This window comes from Falco cherrug, chromosome Z, assembly GCF_023634085.1.
Source record: "Falco cherrug isolate bFalChe1 chromosome Z, bFalChe1.pri, whole genome shotgun sequence".
NCBI lineage: Eukaryota > Metazoa > Chordata > Aves > Falconiformes > Falconidae > Falco > Falco cherrug.
Window position 1 is genome coordinate 16434634 of NC_073720.1, and position 27990 is coordinate 16462623.

General features: G+C 42.0%; 1 protein-coding gene across 4 annotated transcripts; it reads left to right on the top strand.

Moving 5' to 3' along the window:
- Positions 1-7533: 7533 nt before the first annotated feature.
- ZNF131 (zinc finger protein 131) lies at positions 7534-27376 on the top strand. 4 transcript variants are annotated; one of them, XM_055699386.1, is made up of 8 exons: positions 7534-7661; positions 10498-10636; positions 13241-13342; positions 14169-14313; positions 17758-18121; positions 18224-18446; positions 22561-22691; positions 25204-27376. In XM_055699386.1, the coding sequence occupies exons 2-8, from the start codon at positions 10513-10515 to the stop codon at positions 25855-25857; spliced, it is 1743 nt and encodes a 580-aa protein (XP_055555361.1). In that variant the 5' UTR covers positions 7534-7661; positions 10498-10512; the 3' UTR covers positions 25858-27376. The 4 variants fall into 4 exon arrangements, with proteins under 4 accessions (XP_055555361.1, XP_055555360.1, XP_014142563.1 ...); XM_055699385.1 differs by having other exon boundaries at positions 17758-18446; XM_014287088.3 differs by lacking the exon at positions 7534-7661 and adding an exon at positions 9384-10249 and having other exon boundaries at positions 17758-18446.
- The last annotated feature ends 614 nt before the right edge of the window (positions 27377-27990 follow it).

The following is a 27990-nucleotide window of genomic DNA, read 5'->3' on the forward strand; positions in this document are numbered from 1 at the left end:
AACTATTTTCACAAAAAAAGGGGCCTCCTCGGACTATAATGAACTCCAAACGTTAAGTACCTCAAGTGGTCTCTGTAGATAAATACTGTGAAGCAGTACTGACCTTCTGAGGACTGCTGGAAGAAGTGAACTCTATTAAATGTGTCCTATATAAAAGCAGGGGGAGGGCTGTGCTGATACATACGGCCACAACAATCAAATCCTGAACAGACTGACTGCCTCCTTCTGTATTTTGAATGTTGATGGAAACCTGGAAAAGTCAGATCTTTTTCTGATTTGTATCAAGAAACACCATTTGATATGTGAGGAGGGCTTATAGCAGCTATCTTACAGTAACACCTGTCCTGTTGTTGCCAGTGTCGTTATTTAAAGAGTCAGCAACAGTGACCAGCATTCAGCCCCTGCCATATTTGACTTCTGCTAACAAAGCTATACTGGCTTACAAGTTGTGCCTTTGGCAGATAGTACTTTGTCAAATGTTCAACAGCTACAGTACCAGTTATTGACATACAGCTACTTGGTATCTGCAACCAACACTCCAGATGTAATGAGTATGCCTATAGTCATCTGGGTAACAGTACACCTTGTGGAAGTGCTGAGTGCTTATTGATTGAATGGGCTGGAATAACTTTAATACTAGAGTATACAATGTAGCCGTCATAAATTTTTATTAACTGGTGTGTGTAGGTGGGGGGAAACAGAGACCATTACTAGCTTCAGATTTCCAAGTATTTACTGTTCTGAAGGGTTCATATTTTTGCCGAAAATTATGATTATTAACTAATATATATTTCTTCCTGTGTGTTTCAGATGAAATATGTATAACAGAAGTCCCCAATCTTCTGATATTACAGTCCTATATTTTATTTTCCACAGATGCGGCTGTTAAGATAACCATGAAGGCAAAGTAAACTTTTTCATACAGATTATTTCTGTATTACATTGACAACAGGCCAGCAAAGATTGGAAACCATTACATCTGACAAACATGTCAGCCCTACCTTGACACTGGCAATCTTCCTATTTTTCCTACAGTTTTGGTCTCCTAGGTTTTGCCTGGTTGAGGAACAAGTCAAAATCAAAGTAGTAGAACTGCAATAGCATTCCAGAATAAGCGGTGCAGTATGCAACCCAGAGGAAATAACTCAGTGTTTGAAAGAAAGAGAAGTGAGAGTAGAGAAGGTACAACAACATTTTGTCTGAGGACACCTTTGGAAGTCACTTGAACAACACGCTACTCCACATCACTGCGAATAGCAAAGACAGGAAACATTCTGCCTAGCAAAATTCAAGCAGCTGCTATTGCTTGCTTCTGCGAAATTGCCATTATTTCATATGTTCACACGTGTTTGAATGGACCTCTTGGCTTGTCTGAGAATTCACACTGAGCAGGCTTCATATCATGTTCTCTAATTACAGGCAATAACAACAATACCCACTCTGAGTCTCCTCATCCCAATCCAAAAGCACTGGCTCAACTTGTGGAGCTTGAAAAGTGAGTCCTGGTCCTGACAAGAAATAGTCATTACACTGTGCCTCAACATCTCTCCAGTCAATAAAGGTTTACATGGCTGCTTATTTGTAAGGACTTCTGTAGAACAACAGGAGACATGAGTCCCAGGTTGGCATTTTACTTTGGTAAGTCCTCATCTGTAGCTTCTGACCTCTATTTTCATTTTTTAAAGGCTACCTCTTGGCAGGAAGGCATGTTCAAAATAATACTCATGTGTATGCCTTGTTTTATTTACTAGTTATTATTTACATATCAGTCATACAACAGTCTTAAGAACTGAATTTAAGGAGGTGGTAGTATGTGCAGTACAGCCCAGAGTCAGTGTCTCATGGTGGAACAGCTGAGCAGCTCCCACACCTGCCTTTGACCACCCGTGTTCTATCCAACCCTTTAAACTGCAAGCTGAGTTTCTCTGAACTTCTTTCTTGTCAGGAAAAACAAAAAACAAAAACAAAGAAAAAGAAAAAGGAAAAATAAAGAATTTATGCTGATCCTGCATCATGATCATTGCCAGATTTCCTGTAAGAGCTCAAGAAGAGGAAACAAAATACGAATGTGAAGTGAAAAAAACTTGTAGCACTTTAAAAATCATGGCAATAAAGCTGCAGAACATTCTCTCCAACAAAGTTAGCAGGCATTCAGGAGAGACAGACCATAAAACTAAATGCATAAGTAATCCCATGACTGCAATAACAGTAATAATTAACAATAAATGCTTTTAATTATATTTCCCTTTTTGCAAAGACTTCATGATGTCTTGCTTGTAAATGTTTTAAGTTAATGATAAATTTTTGTTGGTTCTTTAACACAGACCTGTGCCCAAGGTAGTTTAGTAAATATATAATTAAAGGACTACGCAGGATTTCAGACATCTAGTTGTCCTGAAGCCAAATGCAGGACTTACCCATTGCTCAGGCAAATCATGGTGCAGTCGGCGGCTCAGGCAGTGCTCGAGCCTTAGAGTGTGGATCATGCATAAGGCTGGTCTTAAGAACTTGAAAGACAGAACAGAGAGAGGCCAGGTGCTCTTTCAGTAGGACATGTGCTCTGGTAGCTGCTCCACCTGTGTATCTGCAAAGGGAGCACTCAAGTTGCTGTTGTAATCAGCACAGTTACAGTCAATGCGCCAGATCGCACATACGGTCTTGCATGAATAGGAGATGCACTTGATGGATGGACAGAAGGCTGTGCCAGGAAGAAAAAAGTTCTTGGAGGAAGGTAATTTTCCCATAGGTACTGGGAAGAATTATATCTAGGTTGCCCAACTTTCCAACTTTTTATTGCTTTTAGTATAACTTTAACTGCATGCAGAACGTTTACCTGATTGTCTGCAGGTTCTGAAGTAAACTTTCTTCTATAGTGAACATTTTATGCACCTGTTGGTCAGATGTTATTTCTTCCAGCAACAGTATGTCCCATTGGTCTATGGTTTTCTAGGGAGATTACATGGCCTGAAAGAAGGAGTAATCTAAAATTATCTGTTAATGATTGTGCATGTGTAATACATGGAACTATATCACCAATAGTGGAATAAGTCAAAATCTTTTCTTTCAGTTTAGCACTAATCCGTTCCAGACTTTGTGGATTTCTGTGGATTATTAAAGAAAGCTAGAAAAATTGTGGTGTTTCATGCCCTGACATGCTATGTGCACTGCTGCTTATCAAAAAAAACACACACACAAAAATATTTTTTTGCAAATCAGGTTACAGATTTCCTTGTGAAAATCTGGGTTACCTCTAAAGAGGCAATATCTGCACATATGAAGTCTTTATAAACAGTATGTATGTATGTTATTTTTATTCATGACGCACAATGCATACCCACACAATGGCATGGTATATATAATATATGTATTTAAACAGCTAATACAGGTAACTTTTTTAACAGAGGTTTTCCTGAAGAGGTTTCCCAGACAAGTACTGATCTAGCCAAGGCCGTTGAATTTATACTGGGAGCTGGACTAGGTGGCCTTTAGGTGGGTCCTTAGGTGGACTAGGCAGATCCTTCCAATCCAACCCATTTTACGGTTCTGTAATTCTGTGATTCTACATTCTGGGATAAAAGGAAAAAATAGCAAAGTATCATAGAATCATAGAATGGCCACTATACAAATCTTCTAGGCACACATCTCAGAATTCTGTAGAATGCCAGTCACTATGGTTTATGTAACTGATAGATACCAAGTTCTTAGACTTGCCTCTTCTTCCAGATATTCAAAATAATAAAAAAGAAAATATTTGGATAAGAATGCTAGAATTCAACCACCCCCTCTTGCAGTGTTCACCAGACACTGATCTCCCTGATTTCGCCAATCAGCTGATCTTTGTGGGGTCATAAAAATATGAAACTTGTACACAGTAGACAAGACTTGTGTGGAGCTTGTAGGGCAGCAGATAATACCAAGTAGATACAGACATACATCCTGTTCTAGCTATTTCCTCTGAAAATATAAAGATAACAAAGGAAGAAGCTGACATCTTTATGTGACAGATGTAAGGTTTAAAGGTTGTTAGTATCAGTTCACAATTCAGCACATTACAGTTTTCAAACATTGCACTTTACAGTTACCACTATTGTTCTGACTTTCTTTAACTCCTTGTATTGTCCCTTTCCCTCTTGAAACAGTCAAGAGATGAGGAGGATTAACAGGGCAGTTCTCTGTCAGAGGCACAGCCCATATTTATTTTCCTTTAAAACTTTACAGTCAGTCACTGATATTGTTTCATTAGCATACCTATCAAAAGGGCTCTGCAGAAATGTTTTTCTCTTGCATAACAGCACACATCTGGTTTGCCCTAGGCATGACAGTAAAGCCCTTTCATGCACAGAACAAGTCATTGTGCAATGGAGGCATGCTGAGTCGTCTGATACAGAGATTTCTTCAAATGATTGATATCACTACAGGAATAAGCAGTTGGTTTCGTAAGACTTGTTTTAATAGAAGAGACCAGAAAAGGCCACATTGTAGCTATCTGAATTCTGCACCTCCTTGGGTCAATCATTTGGTCCTGATGTGGGACAATGTGGTAGAAGATCTGGGTGTGTAACAAGTTCACTAAGCAGCTTTCAAAACTCTTTGGGGAGCAAGTCAGAACTCTCCAGCAAGCTGGGTGTAGGTCACAGTCTGCCAAATGGATAGTCTTGCACTAGATCATCTAGTGGTCCTTTTTGACCTTCATTTATAATCTGAATCAACTGTTTCTGGAAAATAGTTATCTACTCAATGCTGCACATAAGCATCCCTTCTAATCCTTGGTTTCACATCTGCACTTTATTAATTCCTTCATTTCTTCACACAAGAGGAGTTTTCTTTATTAAGGAAGGGAAATGTACAATTCACGCTTTTCTATGATTAGTTCAGTATTCATTTTTGTCTGTTTGCTACTTCACAGCTCTCCCTGGGAGAGGCTACCAACACTCACTCTGGCTGGATATTCTCTGCCTTCTTCAAGACTGCCATGAGAAACCCAGAGCCGAAAGAGAACATCTACACTTTGGTATTACTCCCAAACTCAGCTGAATGTTGTGTCAAGAAGGCTTATCAGGTTATCTTAATGAATAGAGGGTCACTGAGATGATTCTTTACAAGCAAAAAAAAAAAACATTGGGAAATTTTAGTGATACAAATGGCTAGTACAGGTTGAACTAGAGATATGGGTACAGATCGTTTGGATGTTTGCATAACATTACTTTCTTCATGTAAATAAAATGCACTATAAAACAGGTTATTTTGAGACTTAGAATTAATCCACTTTGTTTTGTAACATAACTCTCAGAAATTGTAGAGGTAGCGCTGGGAAACATCACACCCATTGCTAAGAGAGGAAAAGGAGAACCTCAAAAGTTACAGCTCAGTCAGTCTGATTTTGTATTTGAAAGCTGTTAGGACAAATCAGGAACCATTCATTTAAAAGCTCCCATCTAACCTGACAGTACAATGAGATGGGTGAAGCAATAGGAAAAAAGTAGAGAAAAAACCACTATGAAAAATGCCGGGGGGGGGGGGGGGGGGGGGGGGGGGGGGGAAGCAAATGGTCAGTAAAACCCATAAATTAATGAAAAATAAGCAAGCCACCAACATTGTCTAGATAGAAGGTGCTGGAATGGACATTTTTAATTCTTGCATTGTATTTTGGTCCTGCAGTGGTAACTTTAGCAATATTTCAATTTGAATTACAGGCTACTGGAGATACAGTTCTTCAACTAAAAATTAGACCTGTAACAGTTTAAAGTGAACCTTTGTACTTTTTAAATGCAACATGCATCATCATTCTTCATGTACTGCCCTATACCAGAAAACAAGAACGTGTGTGGCAGACAACTCCTAGATTGAAAACAATTGTCTGAGAACTACTAACAAGAACAATAGCATTGTTACATTAGCAAGGCTATCAAGCAGTAACATGAAGAAATCAAAAGGACATAAACTTGACTTCAAACTTTTTTATATTACATGAGAAAACATCCATACTGATAAAAACTTTTTTTATTACTGTATTATAAAACACTGCACAGTCTCTTAGGGATTTATGTATTAAAGACTAGGTAACAATTAATTTTAACTTGACTGAATGTCTATTATTTATGAGGGTTTTTTATGTTGCAGGATTTCTATGCTGAATGGCTGCCTTAACTTCATGGGCATTTACCCTTCTTAGTGGAGGATGAACACAGCAAACCCAGTCATGTAGATGTGGCACCAGGGAAAAGCAGTGGAGTTCATAAAAGTTAATTCACATGAATTACATGGGCAAATAGCCATCGCATGCGGCAACTCTTCCGTCATCATGATTGACATTAAGGCCATCAAAGGGACAATCATTGTCTGTTTTGACAAGTTAAATTATTACACTGGTTTATTTGGATGAGTATGTTTTCATCTGGTGACAACACACGAAGGCTGACTGACTAGGGGTGCCCCTGAATACTCTGGCCTAGAAGAGGAACCCAAGTTTCACGTTGCCAGCACCCAGACAGGGTAGCAGAGGGGCCACTCACTTGTTACCTTTTCTTCAGGTGCCTCAGCCAAGTCACTCAGCAGCTGTGCTCTAGCTTTTAGGCACTGCTTGGCCGTTTTCTTCTTCATCTGTTGGGATTTGAAGTTAGAGGGGGGGAGCTGGGCACCACAGAAAGGAACAGTAGCCTTGCTAAGCGGTATTTCAGTGCAGCTTTTGACGCCACTTCATGATGATTATTTTGAGTACTACTCTGTTTAAACTGGAAAAGGCGAACAACGCGGTGTGCGTGCCCTGCGTTGACAGAGAGGCTGTGTAACGGAGGGGGCTGGCTCCACGAGGGTCTCAGAATCCCAGGGGTGCCGAGTGCCGTGGTGACACAGCCCGGCAGGTGGGGTGCCCGTGCTCCTGTGGGCCGCCACCGCAGGGCTCGCTCGATAACTTCCCGGCGGGCCGCACGCCGAGCGCGGTCACTCGCACCAAACGCCGCCACGCACGGACCGAGCGCGCCCGGCAGAGGAAACGCGCGTTCGCCATCAGGGCCAGGCCGCGCCCCGCGTTCCCGGCCCCCGTGGCAGCAAAGGCCGCGCCGGCCGCCAGCCCCCTGCTGCGGGGCGCCTGCACCGACCCGCCTCGCCCCGCACAGCGCCGGGCCTCACCACGGCTCCAGCCGCGCGCTCCTTCCACCGCCACGCGCCCCCGCCGCGGCGGAACTGCCCCGGCCGCCTCCCCATCGCTACACCGCCCCCAGGCGGGCGCCTGCCGGCCGCCACGGCGCCTCCCGCCGCCGCCGCCGGGGATCGCGGCACTGCTCCGGCCCGGGGAGGCCACCGGAGCCGCCGCCTCCCGCGGCGCCCCCACCCGGCGCGGGCACTACCGGCTGCCCAGCGGCGCCGGGACGGTGCAGGCCCTGGGCGGGGAGCGGGGCAGCCCCCGCCGCAGCCGCGGCTCGTAGCGGCAGCACCGCCCCGCGGGCGCGGGCGCTGGCGCAGCGACCACAGCTCCCAGAACGCACGGCGCCGCCCCGCCCCGCCCCGCCGTGTGAAAGGTGACCCTGACGTCACTTCCCTCGCGCGGGGCAGGACGGGAATGCGAGTCGCGATTGGCCGGCGCTCACCCTGCTTTCCACCGTGCTAGCGAGCAGGAAGCGGTAACGGCGGAGCGGGCGCGGCGGGGCGAGCGGCTCCTCGCGGTGAGTACTTAGCGGAACCACCTACCCACCCCGCGGGGCGCCGCGCCGCCGGGCCGCGACCCGGCCGGGAATTGAAAAGGATCGATTTAATGCGCGCTTTGATGACGTAATAAGGACCAACGAGGCGGCGGTGCTGCCGAGCGGGCGGCTCGGGCCGGCACCGGCCGGTCCCGCTCCTCGGGGGGGGGCGCCCCGATGGGACGTTCTCGCCCGCCGGCGGCCGCTCGCAGCGCTCTCGGAGCGCCCATGCCCGGCGGGCACTCGGCGCTGGCTAGGCCTTCCGCCTTCTCCCGCTCCTGGGACTCGGCGGCCGCTCATTGGCTCCTCGGCCTGGGGCGGGCTCTGCCACCGCGTTACGATTGGTGGGGGCTCTGCTGACTGCCATCAGCGCCCGCTAATGGGGCCGCGACGGGGGTGCGGGGGGCCCGTGGCTCGCCGCGGGGCGCGATAGCCGGGGCTGGGCGGGGGCGGGGCCTGCGGGAGCGCGCCAGAGCCGCGGGGCGGGCGGGGCGGCCGCCCAGGGCACCGGGACCCTCACCCCTCCTGCCCGGCCTGTGGCGGGGCCGCCCCCCCCAGCGACGCCGGGGACCCGGGGCTGGCTGGGCGTCCTTGCCCTGCGGTTGTTCCCGCTTGGGGAAAAGCGCGCGGCGAAGCGCACGAGGAGGCCCTGGAGGCGACCGCTGCGGTGCCCCGCCAGGCAGCCCTCGGATCCCCCTGCCCCTGTACGGCTGCAGCGAGATGGCGGCCGTTTGGCCAGCGCTTATTCTGCCTCTCTGGGTCATCCGAATTGCCGTGACACTGCTCTGACTGCTTGCGTTCCTGTATCGGCCACGTAGGCAAAGAAAGCACGTGTCTAGTGCCTCAAATGCAGGGAGTCCCTGTGGCAGTCCAGGAGGATAACGATAATAGGGCTTCATTGAGGTAGACTGATAAAAACAGATGTACAGATCGCAGTGCATCACATGAGATGCATCCCATTACAAGCTGGTAAGGTTAAGTCAGTAGTTGACTGGGTCTTCCAAGAAAATCAAGGTAAACACCTTGAAGGAGTCCAGTTCCCATCAGTTGTCTAAACAGCTGAAGTAGTGCAGTTCCCATCACATGGCCATGTGCCTACTCGTAAGTGGCAACTTGGATCTCGCTTCTGTCTTGCACGGCTTCTTGGTTTTCTCGACTGTACCTCTCAGTTCTTCCTCCAAAGTAGTCCTGCTCTTACTGAATACGTATGGTTCTATTGGGCTTTTTTCTGCAATGTGAGTTTTTAAAATGAGAATACTCAATGCTGCAACTGCTTTTACATACACACTAAGTTCACACTTTAGTTGTGTTAATTCATGACAAAGTAGTCATCATAAGCTCTATGTTTTGTCATTCATGTTTTTAGAGTGTTCTGAGAAAGGCTTTTTAAAATTTCTTGGATTTCTTCGGGGGCAGGTTACTCTATTATTGTGATGAGGGTTTTGGTAAGATACCCCTACAAACATTTGGAAGTAAATTGCATTTGGGTAAGTGGAAATCCTGAGAGTTACAAGTCAAAATTTTGTTGTTGAAGGCATCTGCTGCCTTCTACCTCACCTTCCCTCTTGCCCTCACAGGCTGATCTTCTCTGTTCCTTTTAAGACCCTGATAGGTATTTCAGCATCTTGGCAAAGCTGTAACAGCAGTGTCATGTTTTAATCCCAGCCGGCAACTAAGCTTTTTTGTCACACCAGAAATTCCTGTCTTTATAGTCAATGTTTGGTTTGATACTACCTGCTCCCCTAACTTCCTTCCTTTTCTCCGTACTAGGTATAACAGTATAGCGAAGGGTATGTCTCAAATTCCTTTAAGATTCATGCAAGCCTGTCAGAAACCCCATGTTCTTCAAAGTGGATTAGGCTGTGTAAGCAAGCAATGTTTCTGTGCTAATGTGACTTTGACCTATCTTTGCTTTTTCTGCGCCGTTCTCGGTCTGAGCCATGGGAGTTGAAGATGAGTGCTACTGCACAGATCTAAAGTCATTTTGCCTGGACTTCATTTGTGAAATGCTTTCATTGAGGCACTGGGGCTCTCTCCTGAGGTTCTTTTGCATAAACAGCAGACTTAACATCTGCGTTTCCTCCACAGACAGAATTCTGCTAAACCTCTTCAGGTCTGAGACCCTTTGCAACACCCACCCCCAGCTATGTTTATTGTATAAGTAAGGGGGGAAGGGCCATCAGATCACAAGCGTATGTGCCTCTTTCAAAAGGTTCACAAAGAATCTTTCACCTGGCAGGGGAGAAGTAGGCTGGGTGAATAAGATGCTCTTTAGTTTTGGATGTGATAGCACATTAAACCGCTGGCAACTCCTATGTACTCAGAGACTGAAAAGGGCTGCTTTGTTACATCCTTACATCTTGTAAGTAAAAATCTTGTAAAGAAGTAAACATCTTGTGTTCACTAGGCACAAAATCTGATTTGGAATATGACCATTTTTAAGAACTGTTCTCCCACCAAGTGGATTGGTGGAATTCCAAGAAGTAACTACAAATACTCTGATATTATGCTGCTGTGGTGTTGAATTGCTGTGGAGAGGTTACATCCCTGCTATATTTTCTCTAAGGAAGGTGGGTCCCTGCTGAATCTGTAGAATAAAGCAATACACTTACCCACATTGACTGTATTTTCATTAACCCTACCATTTCCTACCTGTCAGCTAAAATCAGGTAAACCTGTTACCAAGACAGTTTAGTGTTTCTATTGGTTTCGTAGTCCCTGAAAAGTGCCAGTTACTTCATGTTTGTATACAGCCTGACTATGCATACTATTTACTGAGCGGTGCGGTATTCTTACTGTCATACCACATCTTTTGCAGACGAGGCCTTTTGCCATGGAAGCTGAAGAAACGATGGAATGTATCCAGGAATTCCCTGAACACTATAAAGTTATTCTGGATAGACTAAATGAGCAACGTGAGCAGGACCAGTTTACAGATATCACTCTGATTGTCGATGGTACGTACACACCTGAGAACCAGTTGGTATACAGAGAATTGTGAAGGCTGGGCTGGGAAGCTGTTTGGTTTGTCACAGGTCAGCTGTCAAACAGGGCTGCTAATAAGTACTTGGTTCTGTCCCAGTGTGGGGGTTTCTTGCAGAGTTTCATTTTAAATCTTGGGGACGAAGAGAGTCTCCAGAAGTGATTAATAATTTTATTAATAAATTAATCCAGTGATTAATAATTTTGCTTCTGCTTTTCCAAATGAGGGGCTAAATATTTTCAGACAGAAGCCCACTTTGAAACTTCTGTGTGGCATTTAACATGTTAAGGATTTCCAAAACATTGTTAACATATTTTTCCCTAACTTGAGCTGAATGTTTTTGCATGCAGAGAACTTGTACAAACTTGTGTTTAACAAAAACAACAACAACAAAAACAAAACAAAAAAACGCCCACCACCACAACCCCACACACACCTTGAAATAAGATTTACTTCTTGCTTCTCTGGTATCTGCCTACGCTTCTCTGGTATCTGCCTACTATTTTAATATGAAGATGATGAGAGGACTGGAGCATCTCTGTGACGAGGAAAGGCTGGGAGAGCTGGGCCTGTTTAGCCTGCAGAAGGAATGAGATGGGATCTGATCAATGCATACAGGTATCTTAAGGGCGAGTGTCAGGAGAATGGGGCCAGGCCCCTTTCAGTAGAGCCCAGTGACAGGACAAGGGGCAATGGGCACAAACTGCAACCCAGGAAGTTCCACCTGAATCTGAGGAGGAATTTTACTTTGGGGGTGGCAGAGCACTGGAACAGGCTGCCCAGAGAGGCTGTGGAGTCTCTATCTCTGGAGATACTCAAAACCCGCCTGGATGCGATCCTGTGCAGTGTGCTGTAGATGAACCTGCTTTAGCAGGGGCTTGGACTAGATGATCTCCCAAGGTCCCTTCCAATGCCAGCCTTCTGTGATATAGTTAAAATAGGGTAGAAGCACTCACTTCTCTTATGTGTTCTAAGGACAAAAGTATTAGTTTAAAAGGATGACAGAGATACAAGGGCTTATTATCTCCTTAGAAAAGATGGTGTCTGATGGATTACCTAGATTGCTTCTTATCCCAAACATGTCTTAGAACAGATGAGTTCAAGTACAACAGGCCGTGTCCACTAGGACAGGCTTAGCTAAAGGAGTACCACCAGATCTTTAAAAGGGTAGTAAAGACTTGCTTGAAGGAAAAGGATTCTACAGAACACAAATTGGAAAAAAGTAAGTCAATAAAGAGAAAAATTACTCTTCAGAAGCTGCCATAGTTTCACTGACAGCGCTTGCACAAAACTTATCCTGCATGTTTGTTCCTGCTCTGGCATTGCCAGATCCATGTGTTGAGCTCAAAGCTGTTGTGTAGATCTAATCTATGTCAATTCTCTTACCTTAGTCCCATGGGGCCTTATGACTGTCCATGCCTGTGCCTGGGAGAACGCTGTTGCCTTGTTGGGGGATATGTAGTCTGGAAAACACAAAGAACAGAGCAGAACCGCTTCTGTTCTGCAGTGGTGTTTATGCTGGCAGAAATAGTGATAAAATACATCAGTCTGTGTCACATCTCACCAAGAAGGAGGGAGGAGTGACTCTGATTCACTGATTCTTTTGGTTGGAGTAGGGTATACACAGTAGCAGAGGTCCATAGGCAAACAGACTTTTATTCCATAGACAGGGATGGGGGCGGGGAGAGAGAGAGATCACCAGTCCTGGATCCAGCACTGGGGCTGCCGATGGGGGATGTTTTGTGTAGGAGCACTCATCCTGAAGTCCCTTCTTTTATTTGGCACTTGCCTTCCTCTTTGGACCATCTCTTATGAGAATCAGCCTCACTTGCCATGTAACATAGCATGCATGCTCCTTATGGGTGTGGTTCGGCAAGTCTTTTTGGTCTTGAATTGAGCCATATTACCTTTCCTCCAGCTACTGCAGAAATCTGCTGACTCTGTTCGCTGCTTCTTGGGCCATTATTTACCCGTCGGCAGGCTGTTCCCTCTTAACAGTCTTTAGTTCATACAAAGTAACCTTTTGCTTGATCTTGAAAGTGTTGGAGATGTTACTCGAGTTTTTGAGACCTTCCTGGGACAGGCTAAGGGGATCTCCACCCCCTGTTCCCTTAAGGAATTTCATCTCCTGCTGGTGTTTGCACCTTTCTGAGCTTTCCATGGTGTCAAGTTGACTGTTTTTCCCATTGGTCTCCTACAGTCTGTAAAAGTGACAAAAAACAAGGAAGACTTGGGTAAAACCTGAGACCAGAGCCCAAGAAAAAGGAATACAGCAACAAAGTTTGTGTAGGACTCGCATAACTTAAATATGTGAGAAGAGAAATGCTAGAGTGAGTGGGTCCTCCAGCTGGTTGAGTTGCAGAGTTTCAGCAAGGTCAGTGATGCCAGCAAGGGTCTGCATGAGATGGGACAGGCTAGCTGCAGTAGTATCCCATGTTACAAGGAGACATACTAAGGGACTAGGTGCTGCTGGAATAAATTTGTAGACTAAGTGGTCTCTTTTCTGCATCTGCACTTATTCTGCGCTGTGAGTGAAGAAGGTATTATCCTAAATCAAAACTTTTGTCTCTCCTTGTAGGTCACCATTTCAAAGCTCATAAGGCTGTTCTTGCTGCCTGTAGCCAATTCTTCTACAAATTCTTCCAAGATTTCACACAGGAGCCCTTGGTGGAGATCGAAGGTAATTGATTTGTGCAAATAAAAACCTTCAGAGTTGTGTGCCCAAGCTAGAAATGAATGTAGTATCCTTTGTATGGGCTTACTTATATGCTTGGTCGTATCAATTAGCTTTCCAGATCTTAGCTCTTGTGTTGTTCTAAGGCGGCTACCACCAGTGGAAAAAAGCATCCCCTGAAGAAAAATTAAGAAGAACAGTCCTGAATTAAATCTTTTGGAAGGGAAAGTTTGAGGTTCTGTGGGTGGGTTGTGTTTTTTGGGGTTGGGGTTTTTTTTTTTGCCTTCCCCCCAATACATGACTAACAGAGGTAGGCGGACCTTGTATGTTTTTAGGACTAGCAGTATGACATACAATCTTTTCCCTTGAAACAGCCGTTCCAGTCAGATGGAAAAGGCTACCTGTGATGGCCAATGGCAGATTCCTTGTTTGGGATGCAAGAGCAGGATAGACATGGAGCAATACTTGCCTGATAGGCAGGCAGCAAATTCCTGGAGCAGCCTCCAGTAACTTGCTGCTCAGAGGTCTCTTGAGAGAGATATTATATTTTTGTGTTTAAATCTGTACATTTTATTATTCAAACAACATTTTGTCCCTTTTTATCCTTCCTTTTATCTTTGTCGTGGCATAACTCTGTAGTTGCTCCAGATTCACATGTTTCTATAGTAGACTTTATTTTCCAGCATGAGCCTTTTAAGGGTGTTATCTTCATGAAACTGGCAGGTACAATACTGTGAGCCAAATGGTGAGCAGGCGAGCGTGCAAGATTCATCAGATAGATGAGACTGAGGAATTTTGAAAAGAAACTGTTGTTTTTCTTGCCTCTATACAGGTGTAAGTAACATGGCATTTCGTCACCTAATTGAGTTCACCTATACAGCAAAACTAATGGTCCAAGGTGAGGAAGAAGCAAATGATGTTTGGAAAGCAGCTGAGTATCTACAAATGTTAGAAGCGATCAAAGCACTTGAAACCAGGTAAGCATATAAACCTCTTTTTCTTCCCACCACTGAAATGTAGAGTCACAAGAATCCTTTTATGAGAGCTGGCTGCCTGTATTTTGCAGTGCTGTTCCTTATCCTGGAATCTGCTAAACTTGTGTGGGACTATATACTCTCCTATTATAAGATATGGGTCAGAATTATACAGGCTGAAAAATGAATGTCACATTCTTTGGGCTGGAACTCAATGAAAAGTGACATGGCTGGTCAGTGTTGCAGGTATTGTAGGGCTGTGACTTTGTGATTACTAATATCAGGTCTCTGTACTATCTGACGGCCCACACCTGATTGACAGCTGGGTGTGACGTGCCTCAGGTAACTAGATGATGATGTACCTCAGGTGTCACTAGACCACATAAACAAGCTTATGCTAGTGTTTTGGTTTCATGCATCTTTCTTCTATTTCTGGGAGAATAATCAGTGATCTTAGAGCTTCTTGCTGTAAAATTAACGTCTCAACTTTTGAATGAATGTAACTGTTATGATCAGTTTTATACAGGATCAGTATTTAATCAGATGTTGCTGTGGCACGTTTTAGCCGCTGCCAGGAACTGTACTCCATCACCGAAGTCCAACCTGAGAAAAGCAGGTGCCAGTCCCATCATGCTGGTTTTTTTCCCCTTCCTTCCCTCTCACTTTCACAAAGTGCTGTCATGTTCTCATTCTTTCTGCATGCTACACTGTTCTGCTGGCATGAAGCAGAAGGAGGGGCCATAAGTGCTCCCAGCATTACAGTTATCTTTGCTTTCTCTTCTAGACCTGCTGAAAGGTCTTTGCATTCAAGCTGATGAAAGACTGTTGCTTCCTTATTGTCTCCCCATAGACACATTAGCCAAGGAGAGTGGCATTGGCCCCAGATTCCTCTAGTAGCCAGCTAAATTTTATTTTTATTTTTTAGAAAAACCCTCTACGGCATGATGCACTAGAAACTGGTTTTTTGACATCAGTATTTATTTCTAAATTAACTTATTCTGTGCTTATTCTGTGGATTTGCAGGAGAACTGAATAAGTAGTAATTTTTTTTAATAGGAAAGATAAGGAATTGCGCATTTGTAGTCCTACCCTACCCACAAACACCTCTCTTTTTTTTTTTTTTTTTTTTTTTTAGTATGGTACCGCTGAAATAAACATTCTTTATGGTTTTTTTATTCAGGAGAAAAAGCAGACCTTAGCTGTCTGCTTGAGGAGTTTAAAAATAACACTTGAAAATGAAGAAGTGTGTTCTAAACAGTATCGCTTTGAGTCAGTGTGCACTGACAGAGCCGGTGAACAGGATTCAGATCCATCCATCAAGCTGAAATGTCCAGCCTGCAGTTGTTTTCCACTGTTGAATAATGTTACTCAGTCTGTTGGTTACGCGTCACTAGTGAATGCTGTAATTCTTGTGTTACAAGGACAAAACTGTTTTGCCTAATGAATGCACATGCAAGCCAGTCTATTCTTAGAGTTATTTCCATTGTTTGTAGATTTTGAAAAGTTTTTTGTGGGGGTTGGGTTGGTTTGTTTCAGGGTTTTTTTCGTTAGAAAGACAAACTTGAGTACCACTGTTGCTGTCTGTGTTCCCCACAATAAGATGGGGAGAGCTGCAATACAGTGCCTCAGTTAGAGCTTTGAAAGGGGAAGGCTTCAGAAAATTCAGCAGAGGTAGAGATAATTATAGAACTATTTGTATAGTGCAACAAAGAGTTGCACATTGCATAATGTAGACTAGAAAGAAAACAACTAGCTGTTATTCCTTCAAGTGCAGTTGTGGTGTACGTGTTTCCCCAATCAAAGTTTCATGCAGCGTGGTCAGGCATGATGATCTTCTCTTTGCTGAGCAGATCATTCTTCTGGTACGCAATCCTGGAGCTCCTTGCAGTAATGTCCAAAGTAACTGTCATCTTCTAGACATCAGAGATCCAGGCTAGATGAAACTGGAAGTTTACCTCTGCTGTCTGTCTCTGTTTGAATAGAGTAAGATGCAATTTAATGAGCTATGTGCTGCATTAGATCATTAGCCACATATAGATACTGGGCAAAACCTTCTCTCTGCTATTACTAGAAAATGTGAAAGTGATGGGGAGTAGATTATATAAAAGGGTTCATCAGACTGCAAAGGCAGGTGAAAGCACAGCTTACTCCTGCCAGTCTGATTTGAGGGGAAGACAACCACTCATTTTCAACACTGATAAACAGTAATAAAACCCCCAGCACATAAGTGCTGTGGATAATCTTGAGGATGTGACTTGAAAGCATTGGCCCACTGAGCTCTATGTTTGAGATGTCATATCATCCCTGACATCTTAGAGGAAGGGGGTTGTGGGTGTATGGTGCAGGGAGAACAGGAACAGAGCTGGGGGTTGTGTTTAAGCCCAGAACATTAAACTAGAACACTTTGCACATCCCAATGGCTTTTATTTTTACCTCAGCTGTTAGCTGTGTGCTTTCCTGAAGTACAAGATATTATAATAATTATCGTGTGAAGTCACAGCTGCAGTGTTTTCTAACAAGCTGTAAGTGCTGCAGGCAATTGCACACGCTCCAGAGCTTAAGAGGTTGTTTTGCTGATTGACTGGATACCAAGCAAAAATGAATTCCAAATGAAATGTAAGAATAAATGCAGTTTATTTTATTACCTTCTGGCCTAGTCCTGGAGCTTGCCTGCCTTTATACTCAGTGAAAAACCAAAATAGTTTACGCACCCAGTGTGTGTAAACTTTTAGGCTAAGTGCAGGCGTGCACTATTTCATGATTCGTAAGGTTCACGCACACCAGGAACGTTGGCCAGACACACAAGCATGGTGAAGTTACCACCGTGACACAGCTGCACACAATATTTGTTGTCTGGATGGTCCTGCTCATATCTTGCTGGTTCAGGGGGCTCAAGACAAACACCACCCACTCATTAAAGTTGTCCTTGAGCTGCCTGAGCTCCCTGTCCAAGTTAAGCGATATCTAATTAAAGACAAATACTTTTCATAAGCAGTCATCAATTTAGTAAATTTTCACCACAGAGGTGAATACCTTAGGAAGGACTTAAATATTATTTCTGAGTAGGCAGGCCAGAGAACTCCTTCATTCAGGGAAGTTTTCTTTCAAAGTACAGAATTTCATGAGTTTCTTAGCTAAACTTATGTTATTAAGCTAACTGGCCTTTCTTCTTGATAGGTGCTTTGTGTCATTCAAACAAAGCTATTTAAAACACTTTTGTAGCCTTATATCAAAGGCTCTGCAGCTTTAACCATGATGTTTTACAGCTCTAAGGAGTGTAGGTTAAGGGCAAATTAGCTTCTGACATTCACACAGATTATGTGGTCATTAATCATTCAGTGTCTTTGAGAAACAGCTAGAAAGTGTTGATTCAGAAGCCAGTATTAGGCAGGATCTGTTATGTCAGTGCTTATGGATCTTAACCATTTTTATGTGAATGTTTTACAGGAACAAAGAAAATTCATCACCCTTGGAATCAAATCAAGAAGAAGGTAAAAATAAACCAAAAAAAAGGAAAATAGCTGAAACCTCTAATGTTATCACAGAAACACTGCCATCTGCAGAATCAGAGCCTGTTGAAATTGAGGTTGAGATTGCTGAAGGAACAATTGAAGTAGAAGATGACAGCATTGAAACACTTGAAGAAGTAGCTTCTGCAGAGCAATCCATAAAGTACATACAGACAACAGATACATCAGATGAATCTGCTTTGGCTCTTTTGGCAGATATCACCAGCAAGTATCGTCAGGGAGAGAGAAAATGCCAGATCCAAGAAGAAGGTGATAGTGCAACTGATCCCTCGTGCAAACAGGTAGAAGGTATTGAAATTGTGGAACTTCAGCTGTCACACGTGAACAATTTCTTCCACTGTGAGAAATGTAACCGTTCGTTTAAATTGTTTTACCATTTTAAGGAACACATGAAAACACACTCTACTGAGAGTTACAAGTGTGACATATGCAATAAAAGGTACCTACGAGAGAGTGCTTTGAAACAGCACCTCACCTGTTACCACCTTGATGAAGGTGGTGCCGGCAAGAAGCAAAGACCTGGGAAGAAAATACATACATGCCAGTACTGTAATAAGCAATTCGACCACTTTGGACATTTTAAAGAGCACCTCCGGAAGCACACAGGTAAAAGTACTGCTATAGTCCTGTCGTTATGACCTTAGCTCTAGCATTTTAGGTTTTTGCATGCTTTGGGGAAATAGGGAATGTGCTGAAGAGAACACGAGTCCTGAGCACTTGGCTTCTAGTTACAACTAAAATGATGGTTTGCCTTTTTGTTTGTTTTGTTCTGTTTCCCATTGATGTAAACTTTTGAGGGATTGAGGGCCTTAAAAATAGGTGCCTAAACCCAGGAAGCACTGATGAGGCTTCTCTCTCAAGTCTATTAAATCTTAAAGATTTTTTCAAAATCTTTATTAAAGCATGTTTCCTTCTTCAAAAGTACCAAGCTGAGGAGCTACTTCTATTGTTATAATTTTACTAGTAAGTGTTTCTGTTGAAATACAGTCTAAACTGGGAGCTTCTCAGTTTAGAGGGTTTCTGTATCTAACAGAACTTCTGAGCAAATGCCTATGGATCCATCTTGTTTGGAAAGTTTCACTCTTGCTTTATGATTTGATTTTTCTTTGTTAATTAACACAGCAAAACATTTCTAGTCACTGTAGTATGTACTTTTTTTTTTACTGTGAAATCTGCCTCTGAAATCTGGTATGGCATCTTTTGAGTACAAAATTACTTGTGCTCCTTCTTTATAATATGGAAGGTTAAGATGCTACTGCTTCACCTCACTGAAAAGCCTACTGTCTGAACAGATACTGAGCATTATACAGATAACTGAATGCGAAATGTATGCAGTCCTGATCTTCTAGATGTTTTTGTTTAATACATCAGTCATGACTTATCAGTAAGAATTTAATGAAAGGTAGCATCCCTGTTTCTTCTGCAGCTTTTTATTGTTGTTAAAGCCTTTTAATTAGAATTTCTTTGCATATGGGTGTCGCGACGGAGGGAAGACACAGTCACTCAATATGAGTGATCAGCAGACTTCCTTTATTGTGCCTTACAGTCACCTTTTATGCCTTGTTATAATTAGCTCATACGTATTACAAAAGTTAAGCTCATTATTGGTTAGTTGCCTAAATACCAAGCCCGCCCCTAGTTTCTCTTCTGTAGTTATCTGTTCCCACCTGTAACATTCTTTTCCCACCGCGATCTTCCTGTTACTGTGTAACAAGAACAGCCAAGGATAGTGTATTTTTGCTTTACTTCAGAAAAGCTGAGAGCGATGTGCATTTTTGTCCAGCCAGCTGGACTATGTCTATGTGACCCTTTTCAGCTAGCCAGTTATCCACATATGGGTATGGGACTTCACAGAGTATTGATATATGACACTGTGTCCAGTCTCTTCCAAAGAGCCCCGTAAAACTTCCGTTTAGAAACACTCTGGCAAATCCTTGTCCCCCACGAAGCAGGGAATGTTTCTGCATGATGAGCAGTCTAAATACAAGCTACTTTACGAAAGTCTTTTCAGAGACAATTTTGTGGCAGGTTAACAGAGTAACCCCAATACCACAATATGTTGATTGCAGTTGCAATGAAGGATTTTGGGCACAAATGAACTTGGGACATCACAGAGGAGGTACAGAGTACTTTCTAAATATATATTGTTACAAGAAGTATAATGCATGGCACCTAATTCTGGTTTACCATTTTGAAAAGCTTTAAGCTTAAAATCAAAACAGATACTACATTTAACTGTGGTCTCCTAAGGTCAGTGGAAAAATTCCCATTCAGTCAAAGTCTTTCTAAGTTCTGAATTCTGTGTAGCATTGATTGAATGCTAAAATGAAATTAAAAGGCCTGGGAGAAAATGTCCTACAAAGTATTTGATCCTGTTGCTGCTTAATCACACTAGCAAATACATGAAAATAGCAAGTGGGGCAGAAGTAGAGCCCTGATCAGTGTTGGTAATTCTTTTCGATGTAGTAATTTGATGTTACTAATGATTATTATCTTCGTCTCAATAAAAGAATGGAAGGAGATCCACAGAGTTTCTCTCTTACTTACGCATACAGTGCCTTAAGCAGCTTCTGAGTGTCTGAAGAAATACCTCAAAAATGTCTTGCATGTCATGTAACTCTCAAAACTATTAAGAAAATCATCTCCAGAACCTAGAAGGAGGGAGGGGGTTTTGTCTGATTCATGCATAAACATAGTATTTCCCAAAAATCATTAATATACTCCCCTCCCATATCTGATTCTGCGCAGTAAAGGTTAGAAAGGTCTAGAAATGGGTCTGGGGTATTATTCAGGTGGGTGGTACATGAGTCGGTGGTCGCAATACCCCCTGCCAGAATTACCTTTTACCTACATTCACTGTTTCTTGGCAGGTAACTACAAGTTGCTTCATTCGACTCTCCCCAGTTCCCATTAATTCTACATTTTGACATCTCAATACATTCTCCTAGGCTACACGTTATCACTGTATCCAATCCTGCATTCAATCATGAAACTGTTCCCTAAGTTCTAAACGTTCCTACTAGGTGATTCTGACCCTTGGTACGGGGCTGTACAGAGGATTTCATAGTAGCTGTTGGTTGCTATGCAAACACAAATTCCACTAAAATATTTCTTAAAACTCTATGTTCCTAATCAAATGTGGTTAATTAATTCTAACTAATAGCAGATATGTAACACTGACTGGTGCAGCCCAGGTCATGGCATTGATTTGCACTGTGCAAAAAGTCATACAATGTCTTTTGGCCTTTGGATATTGCCACCATTATCTTTGTATTGTCACTTCTGGACATTTCTGGCAGAATATGTTGAAGATTAGTGAAGAATTTGAGTAAGAATAGAATAAATCCATCCTTGACTGGTGCCTTTAAGTAATTATTTAGATGGGACCAGATCACAGGATAAGTGATGGTAAGTGGTGTGAGTTTTGCTCTGTAGTATCCATCGGTTGCTTGGGCCAAGTCTGTGACCATTGACCTGCAAGACTGATGACAGTTCAGCATCCTCTGCATTACCTGCACAACAGTCTCAAAAAGTATTTTGTAACCACTGAGGGGGAATATGCCTACCATTTAACATTTTTCTGTAGCCTTTAGGTGTGTAAGTGAGAATTATAGGCTACTTGTAGATTTCTTTTGAAAAGCTGATTAGGAACTTCTAGAATTTTGTATTTCTGAAAATACAGATTTATTGGCTTTCCATCTCAATAGTCAGTAACTACCGCATTTCTGAACATGCAGGCTTTTAAACTAGCTAGGGTGGATTCCTATGCTATTCACTGAAATGTCTCAGCCTTTTTTGGAGTTCATTAAGCCATTTATTTCAGTAGTGATATTGGTGTCAGTACCTCCATAGATTAATTACCAGATTTTCAGAAGAAACACACTGTTCCTAATTTTTTGTACTTAATTTCCTTGAATTTCATTGTGTTTATGCATGATGAAAGTAGTAAACAGAGACATCAGTTGTTCTTTGTTACTACTTAAAGACAGTAATAACAATATACTACTTTGAATGAAAAAGAGAAAACCACCTGTTTTCAGCCTCCCCTGCTGTTGTCCTTAGCTGGCTTCTGTATTTAGTACCAGGTTTGAAATAAAGTGGCCAAACTGAAGGCATTTTTTATCTTACTTGTGCGCATTTATGTCCCTCAGTACTTTCTCATCACTGTATTTTGGAGTGGGGAGGGGTGGTGGTGGTGTGTGTTTGTTTTAATACTGGTGCATTGTTATTTTGTGTTCATTCCATGCCAGCTTCTTTTTTTGGAGCTCAGTTTTCAGCGGTGAAGCATAAGCTGTTACTGTTCTTGAAAGTAAACCTTTGTATTATTTAAATAGTTCCTTCTTTAATGTGTCACTTTGGGTATTTACTAATGTTGATTCTTTCATTGTAAATATTATCAGATAAAAAGAGAGAAATAGCTGCTATTTCTTCAAGATCTTTTGTCAGCATAGTAATCAAATTTCCATAAAATCCTAAATGTACTATAAATAGCAGTAGTAATGGGTTTTTTTCTAAATGACAGTTATGAGTCCACATTAAGTTTTTGCCCTTTTATTAGATCTGCACAGAATGTCTTCCTTTTCTTCTGTAGAACAATCCAGGTGGCCACATCCTTTACAGCATATTTATCAGCCTGCGCAAAAGGGTGAGAGGGGAAAAAGAGCTGACAGAAAACTGGCTGGTTTTATACACTTACAAATCCCTGTGTCTGTCTTAACAGGTGAAAAACCATTTGAATGTCCAAACTGCCATGAACGTTTTGCCAGGAATAGCACGCTTAAATGTCACCTGACGGCTTGTCAGTCTGGAGCTGGAGCTAAAAAGGGAAGAAAGAAGCTGTATGAATGCCAGGTGGGTAATGGAAGTAGCAGAGTCTGAGGCGGGATACCTCCTTCCTCTGCCGAGGGAGTGTGGGAGTACTGAGCAGGAAAGGCAACGAGAGTGGGCTTATGTCTCCAAGAGCTATTTCTAGTGAAATAAATACAAGGATCACATTCAACCGCAACATGCAGACAAGTTCTTATATCTAAGTAGTTCTATTTTAAATAAGGAATTACTGATATGAAGCCTCATAATACTTATACTCAGAGGGATTCTTATGGGTAGGTAAGTGTTCATCTGCATTTTACTGATCTTTCTACTTCATGTTCAAGGTTCTTGATGCACTGACCTAGGCCTTTCCTACTTGTAAGCATGCTTCACTTAAGAGTCCAAAATAGAAAATATTCCCCTTATTGTTGTTATTATTCTGTTTGATACCAAACATAATTGAGTTTGTCTGGAAAGTCATTCCAACTTACAATGACAATCTGTAACATCTTTTAATCAAATATAAATGCTGTAGATGGATACCTAGGGTACTTGGTCACTATATGTGACTGACATTTGAAAAGCTGTTCAGATATGTTACTTAGCTTTTAAAAGCTGATTCTGAAAAGCTAGAAAATACAAGAGGTGAGGCTGGCTGTAGCAATTTTTTTTTTGCTCTTTTGCTGCCCCACTGCTGTGATGGTCTTGAATAAAACACGCTGCTCTCATGCTCTATATTGTGTGTGGTCTTATGTTCTCTTGTGCACACTCTCTCAGTTTCTCACATGCTCTCTCACATGTTCTCCCTTAAGGATCTCACATTATTCAGTTCACAGAATGGCTGTGGCTTGAGGTTAAATCGGACTGTGCAGTGAAGAGAATGGCTGGATATTGGCTTTATTTGTTCCAAAGGAGAGTAATCTTATTCGCAGAATGTGTTGAATACTGCAGTAGATGAGTTAATTTTATGTTGCTAATCAAATCATTTAATCAGAAGTTTCACTGAGGCGTTGCACTATTTAGTTGTTACACTATTCTGAAGTTAATTCTCGGGAGTGTACCTTCATCTTAAAGATAAGTTTGTTCTGAATGTGAGAATTACCGTATAATACAAAGTTGTACTTAACAGCTTCATTTGAACATACTGCTTTGTCTTTGTGACCCTTTGGTCTAATCACTTTGTGTCATTGCTTTCTTTTGCTAAATTGATACCACATCCTCTCACAGAACTTGTGAATGTGGATTAGTGTTTCTTCAACCTGCAAAAACTACAGCAATTCTTGGATAAAGTTTTCTTGAATTTTTCTCTCTTTAGAACTAAATTTGAGTAGTGTTCAGTAAATAAATCTTGTCTCACTGGACAAAGAAGAGAAGACAAAATTGTGCTTCTTTTATGAGCACTTTTGGTGATCTTCAGTGTATGCTTGAGTACTGAATTAAGCTCCATGTGCAAGAACAGTACTTAACGTGCTTGGGTATGACTGATAGTCATTATCTTTATGTGCGACTAAGTAATTTTGAGTGCTTATCTGTAAGGTTAATATTTATAAAAGTGTATGTGCAACTTTTCTGAAGTGAGCCTGGGAAAGAAAAAAAGGCATGGCACTAGCATCACAAACCTGTTTTAACAGACTTCAACAGAAAAACTGCAGTATTTAGCTCCACTACACAGACCTGTTCTTGAGTTAATCCCTGTCAGATATTTCATCATCCTTCTGTGCTGTGGCTGATGGACAAGATGGAGAATTCAGTTTCAAAACTGTTTGCCAGCAGCCAAGAACACTTGCATGGGCAAAGAGTCCTGAGCCTCTTTCTCTGCTCTAAGTCTGACTCTATCTACCCTGTTCTCTTTCTGCTACCCTGGCACCTCATTCATTTCTGCAGCCTCTGTGTTGTTTTCAGGCTACTTAACTTAGCACCAGCTGAAGGGAAGGAAGTGTGCTCATGTACTTTGTGAAAACAATGTGTCTGCAGTTGAGGCAGTACTTTTAGCTGGAAGGCAATAAAAGGGATGGAGTTTTAAGAGAATTTTATCTGCTGAAATCACTCAAGTGTTTTTTTGAAGTGGCAAAATAGGGTAGTTCAGTCTAGCCAGTTAAACCTCATGATGCCATGAGCAAATGAAAGCTGATAAGGAAGAGTTAGCTAGTAGAACTTCAGTAAAAGGACAGTTTGTGTTGCACTTTCATTTTACAGTATTATTACATAAATAGCTTTCCACTCAAAACTAGCACCAGACAATTACTGTGGCATGATGCTGTATGTGAATTTCACATAAGGTTAAAATAAGAAAGCTTTCAAATGCTTCACTGACAAATTTTGTAGGTATCCTGTGTATGCACAATTCAAAGTAGCACGCTGTTTCTAAATACCAGGTTTTCTGGTGATCTGAAGCTGACTTCTCAGCTTTTTAAGCTTTTACCTCTAACGTATATGTTTTTTTTTAATGCAAGTAGCAAGAAGCCACACTATGTGAAGCCATGATCTGAAATAGGCACTATACTTTGTCATATTTCTCTTGGCACTGTTCAACACACTCTGTCTTTTGTTTCAGGTTTGTAACAGCGTGTTTAACAGCTGGGATCAATTCAAAGATCACTTGGTAATACACACTGGTGACAAACCCAACCACTGTACCTTATGTGATTTGTGGTTTATGCAAGGCAGTGAGCTGAGAAGGCATCTCAAAGAAATGCACAATATTGCAGAACGAATAGTGACAGAAGAGGTTCTGCCAGTGGAAGCTGAACCAGTAACGTCAATGACTATAATAGAACAAGTGGAACAAGTCCATGTCCTACCAGTAATTCAGGTACAAGTGGATCCTGCACAGGTCACTGTGGAACAGATGCACCAGGATCTCATACAGGACAATCAAGTGAAAGGCACACAGATGGATGAACTGCAAGAACAAGTGCAAATTAGTTACTTGGAAGTTGAACACATTGAAACTGAACAAGGTGCTGAAGTTCATGTGGAGCAGTTACAAGTTGAGCATGTAAATCAAATACAGATGGAAGAAGTACAGGCAGAACTTATAGATGGAACAGATCTTGAACAAGTGGAATATGAAAGTGTTGATCAGAGAGAAGCAGAAGAAAAGGAACATAATCAAGTAGAGGATGCAGATAAGGAAGATCACGAACAAGCTGAAGACTTAAAAACTCAACAGTTAGTGGACACACAGAATTACAAGGTGCATGACTAGGACAGATAACCACACTGTGGGTTTAGGAATGAAATACCAAATTATTTTTGTTAACTTTTACATTGTTTTTTGAACTGTTGGTGGTCACCTTTCCAATATGCTGTCCTTAGGAAGCTGGACAAGTGGACCAAAATTAGCTTTCTTCATGTACTACTAAACTTTTCTCATGTGGAAAATAACTTTTCCATTCATGTAATACCATGAAACAGAAACTGCCACAGACATGGACAGCTTTGTGAGGATTTTAATAATGAATAGCTTGTGTCATTGTTACAGCATCCTTGCGTAAGAAAAGAAAAAGAGTAACTTTTCCTCTTGCCATTGAAGCAAAGTCTTGTTATAGATTTGCAGGGTGTCTGTGGCAGAAGAATCAGTAAAATCTGGTGGGTTCTGTTTTAATTGGCAATTGGATACCTGTGAATTTTTGGATCAGACTGACTGCTGGTTCCTGACAGTGGTCCCTAACTTTGAGGCTGGGGAAAAAAACATTGTTGCTGGAGGTCTCTGAGCACAAAAATTCTGTGCCTGTTCAACACAGACTGGTCAAATTTCCACAAAGTTCCTAGACTATCCAACAACCTAGCTGAGTAAAAGGCAATGTAGGTTATGTTATAGCGCTTTATATTTTTGCTTAATATTGTCAGCTGCTGATTATTTTTTTTTTGCGTTAAATTTAGTGGCAGGGAGCTGAGGGAAGAAACCAATTCCACATTGAGTCAGCTTGACACTCTAAAAGGGACATATTGAAATAGGAAAAGCTCAGTAGAATCTATGGTAAACATGAGCTGAAAGAAAGCTACCAGAAAAGTCTTTATTTTATAAATCATCCTTTTTAAAAATGAATATGTTTAAACATAAATATATAGGAGACTTGTCTATATGGTATCAGGTTCCTGGTTTTTTGAAATGGAATTCTGACACTTGACACAAAGATATGCTAAACATAAAAGTAAAAGCCATAGGTATGAGTGCTAAACTGTGGATTGAAAAGTAGGAATGTAAATAATTTAATCAATATTGGACAATAAAACAATACCAACCATGAAAAGTTGCATTATTTGTTTCATCCAATAAATTAGGAGCAGCTGAGTGACTGGCAGTTACAGTGCCAGCTCCCAGTGGTAAGAATCAATCTCATTTTTAATAAGATTACTCTTTACTGTAAAGTTAGATTGATTTAGGAAATAATTGTCTAGCTCTATGTTCAAGGATGCTAAGAACTTCTAATTCTTAGTTATTGTCCTGAGATTAGAGGTGCTCCATATTTCTGAAAAATTTTCTTTTCAAAGCCTTAATTGAAGGGAGGAAATTTTGCAAGGACGTTCCCTAATACGGCTGTTAGTCATGTAGATATTGGTTAAAATCAGGCTTTTCTCTTCAATCTTCACCAAATGCAGGGTTGTTTCCTGGGATTTGTGCTTTAATTTAGTCTCATTCAAAATGAATCTTGCGTTTCGTCGTAGCCTTTCAGAAAATGTTGCAAAACAAACATGGAGCTCAATTAAAATTTCAAACAATTTGATTAGTGTAACTTACATTCTTTTTTATTATGTTTTGTGTTTTCTGAGGTGCAAGTAATATGTGATGAGATTCTATGTGGGTGGAAGAACATGGCCCAGTGTTAAGCATGAAAGTGAAAGTTGGTTATTGTATTTATGCCTAGCTTCTGATAACAAGCCAATCTTTTGATAACATGGAGGGGACAAGCCTGCTTACTTAGCTGTATAACTCATTTTTTTTATGTTTTTGAGTGTATAGGCACAAGGTCTATATCTGTGGAATTAAAGGAACAGTCTGGCTGTGTGTCTAACCAATGAAACTAACTTTTAGGTAATTTAAATCCAATGCAAATTGAGCATTTCATGTGGTAATCGGTAGCAGGGCTGTGGTTTGGGAAGCACAGTTGGGCTATTTCTTTCTCCCCTTTTCAATAACAATTCATTAATTTGGTAGGAGAGTAACAATGCTCTGCTGTTAGACCCAGTGCTGCCCCAGCCACAGCCTGGGTGGGAGTATGCAGGGACCATGAGCAATCCCCTCCTTACCCTGAAGGACAGGGTGGAAGGCTGTCATCAAGTAATGCCTCCAGTGGAGACCCTTTCCCTTTGCAGCCCTGTCCTTACAGTTTCCTTC